Source organism: Cyrtonyx montezumae, unplaced genomic scaffold (assembly GCF_038088225.1).
Source record: "Cyrtonyx montezumae isolate F1298 unplaced genomic scaffold, pur_monq_1.0 scaffold_0, whole genome shotgun sequence".
Lineage (NCBI taxonomy): Eukaryota > Metazoa > Chordata > Aves > Galliformes > Odontophoridae > Cyrtonyx > Cyrtonyx montezumae.
In genome coordinates, this window is record NW_027071824.1 from 15,865,954 (window position 1) to 15,878,280 (window position 12,327).

The 12,327-nt window shown below is 33.7% G+C and overlaps 2 protein-coding genes across 2 annotated transcripts in view; one reads left to right on the forward strand and one right to left on the reverse strand.

Moving 5' to 3' along the window:
- Nucleotides 1-7,077, reverse strand: part of DNAH8 (dynein axonemal heavy chain 8) — a 99,581-nt gene extending 92,504 nt beyond the window's left edge. Inside the window, exons 1-7 of the mRNA XM_065735732.1 lie at nucleotides 6,970-7,077; nucleotides 6,134-6,323; nucleotides 5,580-5,743; nucleotides 4,877-5,053; nucleotides 4,429-4,542; nucleotides 2,146-2,253; nucleotides 316-417 (exon numbers count right to left, since the gene is read on the reverse strand). Coding sequence (XP_065591804.1) covers nucleotides 316-417; nucleotides 2,146-2,253; nucleotides 4,429-4,542; nucleotides 4,877-5,053; nucleotides 5,580-5,743; nucleotides 6,134-6,323; nucleotides 6,970-7,077 — 963 coding nt within the window. The remainder of the gene's footprint in view (nucleotides 1-315; nucleotides 418-2,145; nucleotides 2,254-4,428; nucleotides 4,543-4,876; nucleotides 5,054-5,579; nucleotides 5,744-6,133; nucleotides 6,324-6,969) is intronic.
- The window catches only part of KCNK5 (potassium two pore domain channel subfamily K member 5), a 369,979-nt gene that overhangs the window by 279,944 nt on the left and 77,708 nt on the right, over nucleotides 1-12,327 (forward strand). The gene's annotated exons all lie outside the window — the stretch shown is intronic.

The window sequence follows — 12,327 nt, forward strand, 5'->3', positions numbered from 1 at the left end:
GTAGCATAGGGATATGGAGTTCATTCGTTTAGCAGCAGTCTACTTATAATTTGGAGCATCTCCTCTCTCTCCTTCTTCAGTGACCTTGGAGCCTGCATAGCTGTTTCTCTCTTTTTTTCTCTCCTCCCTCTCTCACAGCTGTTCCACAGCATTTTTGTTACTCTTTCTTAAACAGCTTATCACAGAAGCACGACCAGAATAACTCATAGGCTCAGGTTTGGCTAGCAGATCACTATTTGAGCCAGCTTCCTCATACATATAAATAGGTAATCAACAGTTTTAATAGAAAAATAACAGAAATATCAAAATACAAACCTTTATTTTTTTTGTGACTATTGGTATCTCCCGGTCCCATATATGAAATGAGCCACCATCTGTAATGTATGCTCTACATGTTGCAACCATTTGATTTGTAACCTAGGGCAGACAAATGAAACAATTAGGTTTCATGATTAGAAGAAAATTTTCTTTTTCACAGAATCTGTCAAAATTCCCACTTGTGTGTGTTAGTACTATCAGACTTTGAATTAATTTTACTTGTGGGAATAGAAACGGCAGAATAATATATGCGTCATAAAAGATAAACACCTTATGGAATGTCTTAAAGCATTCCCAGAAAAATACTCAAGTCCCAAGAAGTATTTATGAGTGCATGTAATTCATAAGAATACCAATAAGCATAAAACCAGAACGTCACCAAATGCAAGAACAAAGACATTTCAGTAACAAAGTAATTTCATCCTAATTATTCTTCACTTACACTGTAATACAGTAAGACCTAAGGCTATAGGCAGGACCTGCAGTGTGGTGGAGACATTCTGGTGATCTTTAAATGTAAGTATTCACTATGGAGTAAGCAGTTAAAACACTCGAGCCTTGATGAAAAAAACTTAGATTAGAATAGAATTTATCCTTGGTGTTTTATAGCACAGCTTCATATAACCATTTTGGCTGTAAAGTAGCCTCTGTAGTGAATCACATGATCCCTTAAGTCATTAATTGACACTATCAAGTGACAATATTCAAAAATGTAAAAAAACAATTATTGACCAGGCAAATATGTCTGTTGTTCTATAATCCATACCTAAGAACTGACATATGGAAAACAGCCTGAGACAGAGACACAGGTAGCCTCAGTAAAGGCTTTCTTAATCTTCTAGTTCAAAACCAATTGCTAAGAAATCTATACTAAATCCTAGGGTTTTGTTCTGTTTTTTGTTTTATTTAAGAAAGAAAGTTAAATATTTAGGTCCACTATCAGTATGTTCTATATGCTTACTGGAGTAAATAGCTAACAGAAAAACCACACTTGTTGGCAATGAAAGAAATAGGCTGCCAGAGGGCCATAGGGTTTACCAATTATAGACATGAGGAGTGGGTTCAAATCTCACTAGTATTACAAGTTCTTGAAGTACACAAATAAAAAAAGCTATAGATGAATACTCAGCTGAGTTATGAAAATTGCCCAGACAGTCTCAACTGTTTTCAAAGTTCCTAGTGACAGCAAATTTATAGTGAACTGTGAAATTAGATGACATCTGATATGATGAGAGACACCATTACGTCTCCCTAAGTGAGAGAATGAATTTACCCTCTGCAAAAGAAAACCTTTTCTTCTCATCCTGCAGATCATTCCCATAGAACTTCTGCCTTCTAACTAATTTGTACCTTACAACTCTAATATTTGCATATCTTTATCAGCACTGTCCAATTTAACAATGAATACAAAAAGTGCAGCAATAGTTTTACACTGTATTAACAGTCATCTCAAGATGAAAACGTAGGATCTATAGCTTTAGCTGTCTAAGAACTTTTAGCAGCGATATAACACCATAGAGAAGCACAAACTTCTCATTTTCATTTAGCAAGCAACTGAGCAGATTAATTCATATCCTGACATTTATTAAGAAGAAAAAAATAACTTTGTTGAACCAAGGATAACAAAGTTCATTCCAAAAGATCAGTTTCCACTCTGAATTCAATCCTTTATTGATCAGCAGGCTTCTCTTCCCTTACATACACCCACTATTTGTCACCAATTTTTAACAGCTGTCCTTTTGAATGAAACAAAATTAGATGTTTTATATTTTTCATTAAAAAAAAAAAACAAACATGAAAACAATTCATTAAGTTTAATATATTTACCTTTATAAACAATGATGTCATCCTTTCAGAAGTATTGTAATATCTTGAAACACTGTGAACCATTCGGATAGAATTTATCAAGTTTGGTATTCCATTTGTCATTGACACCTTAACACAGAGTTTGAGAAAAACTATTTTTAAATTGTCAATGCATCTTACCAAAAAGTTTATTGTAAGAAAAAAAAAGATCTAATCAGGTTCAACACATTTTTAAAGGAATCTCAACTAATAAACTCAATAAAACTCTCAGACTATTTGGTCAGATAAAGAGATTCATATTAATATTTTCAGGGCTATTTTGATGACCATAACTGAACACTGATTCCAAAAGTATAGGTTTCATTTTTTGGCATAAAATAAAGTATTCTTCTGGTAGCTGACAGTGGTTGTTCATGATTAATGCTTCTGCTTTTCTTCAAGTACAGCTGTTAAATGTGTTCTATGCAGTTATGTTGTAAAAATAATCACTGCATAAAATGTATCATTCAGAGATTTCACAAAAGTCATAAAATTGTCACAGTATTAATTTTATTAATGAGTATTGGTCATATAAAAGATCCAAGTACTATACACATTCCATGAAATCACTGTTCATACCATTAAAACTAAGTGACCTTACCACTCTTCAGTCACTGAACCACTTCCAAAATACTTTGTTCAAAGAAAAAAAAAAGGCAAAAGAAAAGACTCCTCATAAATAATATCCAGACATTGTGGAAAAATGGTAATTACTAAGCAAATATCAAATAGGCCCAGGCTGTTCTTACAAATGTGACACAAGTCTTATCACATGTGACACACCGTCTTCTAGGAAAATTTACAGGATATGACTTTCTCATTTGTCAACTAATCACTAGTAGAAGGGTTCTGTTTGAAAAATATTACTTTACTATAAAGCACAGGAAGCATGCAAAACATACACAACCACTAGAGGAATACTATCTGCTTAATGAGAAAAATATTTATTTATTTGATGTATGTAACAATTCATGACTCATGAGTTACAACTAGGAAAAAATTATTGGTACTTACTTTATAGAGATATGAAATTTAATAGTATAGCAACACTGACAAAAATTACCCCCAAAAAAGCAGTTTAAAAAGAATCTCCAACTGTTGTGGTTTAACCCAGCAACCAGATAAGCAGCAGTAACTGTTTACTCAGTCCTCAACACAGTGGGGAGAGATAAAACAGAAATTCAGATTTAAACAAAGTGCTCCTGATTAAATAAAGAACGAAGTTAATTATCTCATGTTAGTTTACTAACAAAATCTCTAACAAAATCTGGCCCTACCCACAAATGTATTTATGTTAGATTATCTTAACTCCTAGGAAGAGGTTTAAGTCTGATACACACTTGACAATGTCCTTTATTCCGTGGTGCCTGGCACCCTCTAGCGATAGACTGAAGGACTGAAATAGAGAAACTGCTTTTGCGTCTTTTCTGCCGTTCTATGCTTGTTGTTCTGGTATTTTTGTATGTGTGCTTGTTAGGTGGGGTTGTTGCTTGTTTTTGCTTCCACTCAGTTAAAACTTTGAATTAGGATTCTAACCTGACAGAACTCAGGAAAAATATGCAACATTTTCTGATGGAGGACAGGAATCATGTAGGATTAAAACAGAAAGGTCTAGAAAAAAAGAACGGAACAAACAACTTTTCCTTGGCTATTTCCTCCTTCCACCTTATTCGCAACAGTCCTTACAAATATGTAATTGTTATAATAATTAATGGTAAAAAATAAACAATATATTTTTACTGAATTAGGGCTGACTAGTATACACAAAAAATCTAATATTTAAATTCTGACTTGCTGTAATTTCTACAGATGCAGCAAACAATATTTTCACTATCAAAATATTATTTTACACTGCTAGTAGCATTTAGGAGCTCATTAGGTTTCCATTATTTTTATATAACTGAAAACTTGACATTTTGGATATGGTTGTGTAATATTCATTGACAAATGGAATTTTCAATGAAATATATATTTTGAGATCCTTACACTGTACATATGTATTTTGGGGTCATTTTAAAATAATACTGCCAGAGCACTATCTACGCAATGACATGTATTTGTTTATTGATAGAATACATACTTCCAACTATATTTCTAATAAAATAATGTTATATTTTAGCTAGTTTAGCTAGATGGATGTTTCAAATAAAAATCAATACATGTGAACAAATACAAAGAAGATATCATATACCCTGAAAGTTCTCTTACGGATATTTTATACAAATACCTAAATTTTGCTTAGAGAATAATGAAAGATATACTCACAACATCACAGTCATAAAGAGGCTGACAAACTTTTTCAAGTGTGCTTAAATATTTCGCGTTATCTTTTGATTCATTTGCAGCCTCTGTAATTCTGGCATCCAGCTCTTGCCACACCTAGACAAAAAACTTTACTTAAAAAAAAATTTCAAAGGTAATGAATTGTTTACTTGTTAATTGTTAACTTGCACTGATGTACTTCAGAGCAAACCTTGGAAAATTGTTTGTTAAAGGCTCCATCAAAACAAGTAATGTAACTTGTATACATCTGAGATTATTTACTTTTTTTGCCAATATCTTTAATATCTTCTCTCACTACGTCAAGCACACTAGCAGTGTATCTAAATTTTCCCCTCTTAATTCTCCTCAGAAAATCTCTCTTAAATACAAATAAATAAATAAATATTGCAAGCTTAGTCTATTATAAAAAGGGAAAAAAAAGATTAAATACCCGTAGTAGCTTAGAACATCCAACATTCAGAATATTAAGGACAGTTTTGCATTCTGGTCCTTTGATCTGCTCAATAATGGAACTAAATTTAGCAGACATACATTTCCAGTGCTCTAATTCAGTCAATGGACCTGAATCATCAGTTTCTTTCCTTATCTGTTGACTCTCAATCAGAACCTGCAATCAAATTGAAAAACAAACAAACAAACAAACAAACAAACAAACAAATAAAGGCTGTTTCAGAGAACAGACAAATTATTATCAAGAAGAGATGTTCTGACACTAATTTCATGGATAACAGAGATGTCACCATGTAAGATTTGCACAGGAGAACCAGATCCAGATCAAAAATGCCACACTTGGCCAGGTCAAACATCCTACTGACAATATCAGCTTGACAGTTAGCAGAAACCTAGCACATAATTCATACGCTGTGAGTGTGTGTCTGTGTGGTATATGTGTATATACCATCACTGTTATTCTTGCATCCTTCATCCTCTCCTTTGTGCTGCTTGCATATTTACAGTTGAGAACCATGTATTCTTAACAGACTGCAAGTTCTGAGGGATAACCAGAAGTAATTGGCAGGCATACTCAGGCACAAATCTAGATGTAACCTTAAAATAACTTCAGGCAAGTCTTATGTATCATTTATAAGTATCTAACAATATTCATGTTGGATCAATGTGTTAGAACAACTTACTCTTTCAATTTGTCTATGCCAGATCATAAGTACTTCTTCTAACTGGTGAATCATATCCGGATTATTTGCTGCTGCTCTTACTTCCTCGAAAGACTGGAGTTTGGAAAAATTAATGTGATCTATTTTTTCCAACTCAACAGTTCCTTCAGTGCTTACTATAGCCCCTGAATAATAACAAATAAAACAAACAAACACAATAAAATAAAATTACAGTACAGAACCAATTAAGATTTGAAAATTCATTTCTACCAGTGTAAGCAGTTTACATGTGGGAATACGTGTCTGTAAACAGTAATGTTTCAATATAATAGGCATTTTACTGAAATTGCATAAAACAGAAAATTCATCTTTTAAATCCCACACCTCCTCAGAAGCAATGTATCACTAGCTAATTTTCTTAAGTCAGTAATCTCTTCAACTGTTTATTAGGCAAGCTTTTGATAATTTTATTTTGCCTTGAAGACTTAGGTGCATTGTTTACATGTGTCCTACTGCGTTTAAAAGTCTTAAGTAGAATTCTTCTAACCTGATGGCTTTCTAACCACAAAGCTTACCTTCTAGAGATGAAAGGTATCTCCTAATATTTTCCACAAAATTCTGTTTGTCTTTTGTATCCTGCTTGGTCTGACTTAAAACACCCCAGTTATTTGTTGCAAGGATAGCTGGGAGAAAAATCTTTTCTAACATGTTCTTAATACCATGTAAAAGCCCTTCAGTGGCATCCAAAACACCAAAGAATATATCCTGCATTGAAACAGAATAATTGTTAGTGATGAAGAAAGTTAAAATGGAAATGGTATTACAAAGACAGCATTTTTTTTTAACAATAACACTCTGATTTTGCATATTAAAATTTTAACATCAGGAGAAAAGTCTTGCTGATTGATGAGAATCAACTCCACACATATCTAATAGTGTCTTATATAGTTGTATGGTAGAACTCATGCTATGTAACCTACTTTTGATAAATGCCCCTTTCACACATTTAAAGATACAAAAGAGAGAGATACAAACTTTCTCTGCTGGAAATTGCTATATATAAATTCTTCTAGGCAAACACTAGTCCTTCTAGTTTAGGGTTTCACCAGGCCTAAAATGTATTTAGTGGCTTTACCTTCTACAAGAAAAAATGTTAAAGAAGGGAATAAACTTATCTAAATGCTGACTGCTTCTTTAACAACTGCCCTGCAAGACAGAGAATTCAGCAGGTATCCTGAGTACTTGCTGAAGTAATATAACTCTTCATCATCTCCCCAAAGATGAAAGCACAGTGGGATACAAGTTAACATTCAAAAATCTGCAGTTACCAGAAATTTTAGTAACATAGCAATAGTTTTATTTCATTGTTTGTTTCACTATCTATTCTTCATTTTTAAAACTGAGAGAATACCTTATGTATACTTTTTGCCTTCATAGGGCTGTCATTCTTAAGACGAACAAAAAACAAGCATAGTCCTACAAATTTCTCCGGTGCGTTATCCACATAAAATCGCATCATTTTACTTCCTTTTGCAATTCCTGGAATTGGCCGACCACATTCTGAAAAAAATGTCATAGGTGTCACTATTTTTTTTAGGTGAATTATTATAAAATGCTTGAAATACAATGAAATAGAATTCAACACAAAAATCACTTATTTTCATCTTCTGTGCATATGAGAAGCAAAAAAAAAAAAAAAAGGAATAATCCATGGCTGAATTTACTCAAACAATTAAAAATCCGTACTAAGCACATAATGTATGCCTCACAAAGCAATTTCAGTGTATTGTGCTGCACTGAAGATGGAATTTGCTCACGTCCATCATCTTGTAATTTGCTGGAGGCTAAGATACATTATATGCTGATTCTCCTTCATCCTATCAAAGATATCATGCTCAAGAAAAAAAAAAAAAGGAAACAAGTAAAGAAGTATTAAGGAAATAGATAGGCATGAGGCAGGAAAAAGAAAAAGTAGAAAAAGCAGGGTATATTAAATACTTTGTGATGTTCCAGAGATACTCCTTTATGTCTGAAAAATTATAGTCACAAATGTAAAGTTTGTGCAGAAACTTCATTCAGAGAAAATAAACAGAACTTGAAACATATGAGCAAGGCTAATTGCTAATTTTTCCTTACTTATTCCCCTCCTTTTCCCTAATTTCTATCTCCTTCTCAAAGTTTCAACTTAATTTCAGAAGTTTCTAATAGCACTACCTATTTCTTATGCAACTTCTTGATAAACTTCCATTCTATTACTTAGTCATTTTGAAGCTCTTTTTCTTATTGTGTCCTTCCATCATATTTGTTTAACCACCCACAAATTCTCTCTTACACAATCTCCCTGACCAGCCAGTTTTCTTCCCACCTTCTCTTTCTCTATCTCAAAATTACAGGTTCTGTTTACATTACTTTCACACCAGTCAAAATCTCCCCAGATTCTCATCACAGGCTAACCATCTTTCTCAACTGCATCTCTTCTGTTTTATCCTAGCAGATTTGAATCAAACAGCTGCTAGGTAGCAGCTGCATCAGCAGTTGATTCTACTTTACTTGGAGTTGTAGCTAGGAGGAAACAGTTACTTCTGTTACTCTTAATTGCTGAACTTTGAAGTGATTCTGCAGATATGGAGTATGTAGAGTACATATATACAAAACTGTAGCATAAGGAGGGGATACCATCAGTTTACCTATGAATATAAGTCAATGCAATGTGATTGTTTCATACAAGTAGGTAAGGGAATTGCCATGATCTGAGCTTAGAAAACCTTTTCGCATTTTACATATCAAATTCTAATTATGTACTGAGAGTGCAAAAATTGAACATTTTGAAATATTGATAATAGATGCAAACTCAGACAGATCACATCATAGAATTGTAGAATGGCTAGGGTTGGAAGGGACCTTAATGACCATTTAGTCTCAGCTACCCTGTCATGGGCAGAGCTGCCCCCAACCAACTCAGGCTGCCCAGGGTCTCACTGAACCTGCCTGCCCTTGAGGCCCTCCACGGAAGGGGTACCCACAGCTTCTCTGGACAATCTGTTACAGTGCCTCACCACTCTCCGAGTAGATGATTTCTTCCTAACATCTAACCTAAATCTCCCCTCTTACAGTTTAAAGCCATTCCCCCTTGTCCTGTCACTATAATCAGATAGTGTTAAAAGTTGGTCTCCCCGAGATTCTATGAAAGAAGTTTCTTATTAATTGAGGGCAAAATTCTTGAAAGAAATAGTTGCAAACATTTTAACTTTTTAAAATAATTTGTTTTTATAGACTTCCTTCCAGAAATTGTTGAAATTGACTGATGTTTTCCTGAACTATTTGACTTGAAGCAGTGTTAGCGATATCTGCTGGTATTAATGCTGTTAAAAAGTTACCTATTCCTGGTGCATCTCCTTCCTGATAAAAAATTTTCAGTGCTTTACTTCCACTCTTGGCAAAAAACGAATCAAATGCTTCGAACTGCTGAATCAAAAGCAAACAAATAAACCAACATAAAAAGTGAATTAATAGTGTTGAAATGGTGATAAATAAGGGGAAAACAAACAAAAATGAACAAAAACCCCAATGTACTCTATCCCAAAGGTTCTTGTGCGTATGAGTTAATCAAACTTAGCATAGAACAGCAATTTGACATGAAGTCTGGATGATCTAAAACTATATGCCACTTATCAACAGCAAAGAAACAAAATGTCAATTAACTGACAAAGCTTAAAGCACCTCAACATTGTGTAAGCATAAGTATAAAAAAGGTTAATTCATACACATTTTACAATGTGTAAATATCAATATGAAACAATGAATAATTTTGGTTGTGAGTATATATTGAGCTTGTATCAGAAGAGCTAAAGTTCTAACAATTGATACGTTTAATCAAAGTTTATAGTGTCTGGTTAAAATTTGAAGGCTAAGTCTAATCTTTAACTGACAAAAACTGAGATGACAAGGGCTGTACCTTTACATACATACACACTAAGTTATGACAGTAAAAGAACAATTAAGCTGGTTGCTCCTGCTTTTCCAAGCACTGTGAAACAGCTTAAAATAATTACAAAAATTGAAGCACTCAAAACTGAAAATTATTTAATGGGCATTACAGTAGTGAAACAGATTCATCTTCTCCCTTCTTACTAAAGAAACATACTTTTTTTTCCCCAAAAAACATTCCATGAAGTTATGCTTATTTTTGAACTATCTTTGACATTTCAATCATGACTTGCTTTACAAATATGAACAATTATTTTCAGAATATAACAAAGTTAGGCAGAGATGAATGAAACTTGGTGATAAGAATCCACTGGGTCAAAATAATAGCAATAATTAAGCTCTCCTTGAGGTAAGAAAAAAAGAAAAAGCCATCAGAAGTTAAGGGAACACTTGAAAACCTTTCAGGAAATTAAGGTGAAAGATTTAGCCAGGTATCACTCCAGATAAACTGCATTCCTTATTAATCACACTTTCTGGCAGAAGTGATCTAAATGGCAATTAACATTTCATATTAAAGGGGTAACCTGTGATGTATTTGACTAACAATTGAAATTCAACAGATACAGAAAACATACTCACTGAAGGGACATCCAAAATCAACTCTTCCACAGTTGTTATGTCTAAACCTAGTGTGACACTGAGAACTTCAAATATGTATTTATATGAAGCATCAATTTTTGTTCTTCGATTTTCTCTTGCTTCTCTGTATTGAGCCTAAAAGATTAAACATCTTTCAAACGAACAAAACAAACAAACAAACAAAACCCACACAAACAAATTGCAACAGTATCTTGCTACTTAACTTACAACTAAGGCTGAATGTCTTGTATTATAGATATGTAATTGCTTTACTTTTTAAAAGTATGTGCATTTTCAGAGGCTCCTAGAAGAGCAAATTACTATCAATTATTACAAAACACGAAGTCAACAGAGGGTATGGTAAGGAGAAGAAAATGTTAAATATACTCCAGATGTTCTACAGCAGATTTTAGTATTTCTGTGTGCCATATTTTCTATTTTTCCACAAAAATATTTCAATTTATTAAATTAATGTTCCTTATGCTAGTACATTGCTAAACAAGCCTATATCAGTAATGACATCACGCTAAAGAATCTACAGACAATAAATATTTTCAGGAATCAGGCTTGCTTCAGTGTAAATCATTCAGCTAATACCTTCGGCCTCCTTTCACTACAACTTTAAAACAAAATCTTAAAATATTGAAAACATTAGAAACAGATACACACATCACTTTCCACCAGGAATAAGAGAACAGGATATAGGAAAAAAAAAAGAAAGAAAGAAAAAAGAAAGAAAACAAAAGGAAAAAGAAATGGAAACAGAAAAGGAAAACAATTTGTAACTGTATTTAAATCTATGTCAAGATCTAACACTGAATACTGAACCTGTCTTTCTCTTGAAGCTTCTTGCATGGATAGAGCTCCAATAGAGCTCTGGTAACGCCTAGACAGCCTTCGGGCTACAGGAATAAAAGACTCTTGGGAAGTGGAAGAGTTTGCTATTTGTTGAGCGTGGTAAACAGGTTCGGATCCAGCATCCTCTGGTGCAACAGGGCCAGTCACAGTATCCTCTGTAGGGAGATTCCGCCCAGTGTTATCCGCTGCCACAAGATTGGGCGCAGAACCTTCTCCAGTGTTTGAAATTTCTTTACTATCTTCTTGTACATTCTCCATCCTGAAATATGCAACAACAAAAAATTAATAAAAATAATATTAATAATTTTAAACAGATAGAGAATTAGAGATAGAGAATTTTATACAGAATGGACCATCACACATGTTACCCATAATGCATACAGGTTCAGATAAAATGGACGATTAAGGATGCTGGGTAGTATTTCTTCAGTGGAAATAGCTTTCTACAGTGTTACTATGTCACTACATAAGTTTTATTTTGATTTAAATTAATACAAAAATCAGATTTTCATCATTAAAACATGTTAAGAGGGTAATAATAGACAAGATTGCATCCTAAAATACTGACTAAGCTCTTTGCACAAAGTGGCTTATAAAGTCTTACACAACATAGTAAAAGTTGCTAGAGTGGTGAGCACATGCAGATTTCTTCACCACAGTGCAAAAATTCAGACTTTCTCTTAATTCTGTGAGTAACCCAAGATGGCTAGGATACCAGTAGGGTAATGATTCCCAGATGAGGATTTCTAAAATGGCCAAAACAAGGTATATTTATGACTGACTGCTAGACACTCAGCTGTTATGCAAAAATAGCCCTTTCATTTTCTTCCCCTGTCTACTCCACTATTTCATAAGCCCATGAAAGGTTCAGTTTGTGAAACTTAATGCTGTAATTCAGAGCTGTAGCTTGTGTTTAATTTTATCCTTAAAAATAGCTTGTTCAGATACACAGAGATGTTAGAAAGATAAATATGTGCATAAATATAAATATGCAGAATAATAGATAAAAACTAAAACGTTGAAAATGCTATTCTACTCAGAGTACTACTAGCATAAAGATTAAAACAAGTATCACAGATTACATAGCAGTTCTTAAGAGGCTTTAAGGCAGGCGGCCACAGGTATAATCAACCATGTGTTATAGATATGCGTAAGGATGCATGGTAGGAGAGCATCATGACCTTCAGGTCAGAGCATGAGCTCCAGCTGGCTGCCTATCCTGGTGACAACACCACACATCATTTTACATGGAAACTTTCTTTTTTTCCCCTCTTCCCCAGGTGTCCTAAACCTTGCCTACCAAATCTGTACATGCAACACAAATAAGAAGTGAGTCTGTTTTCTA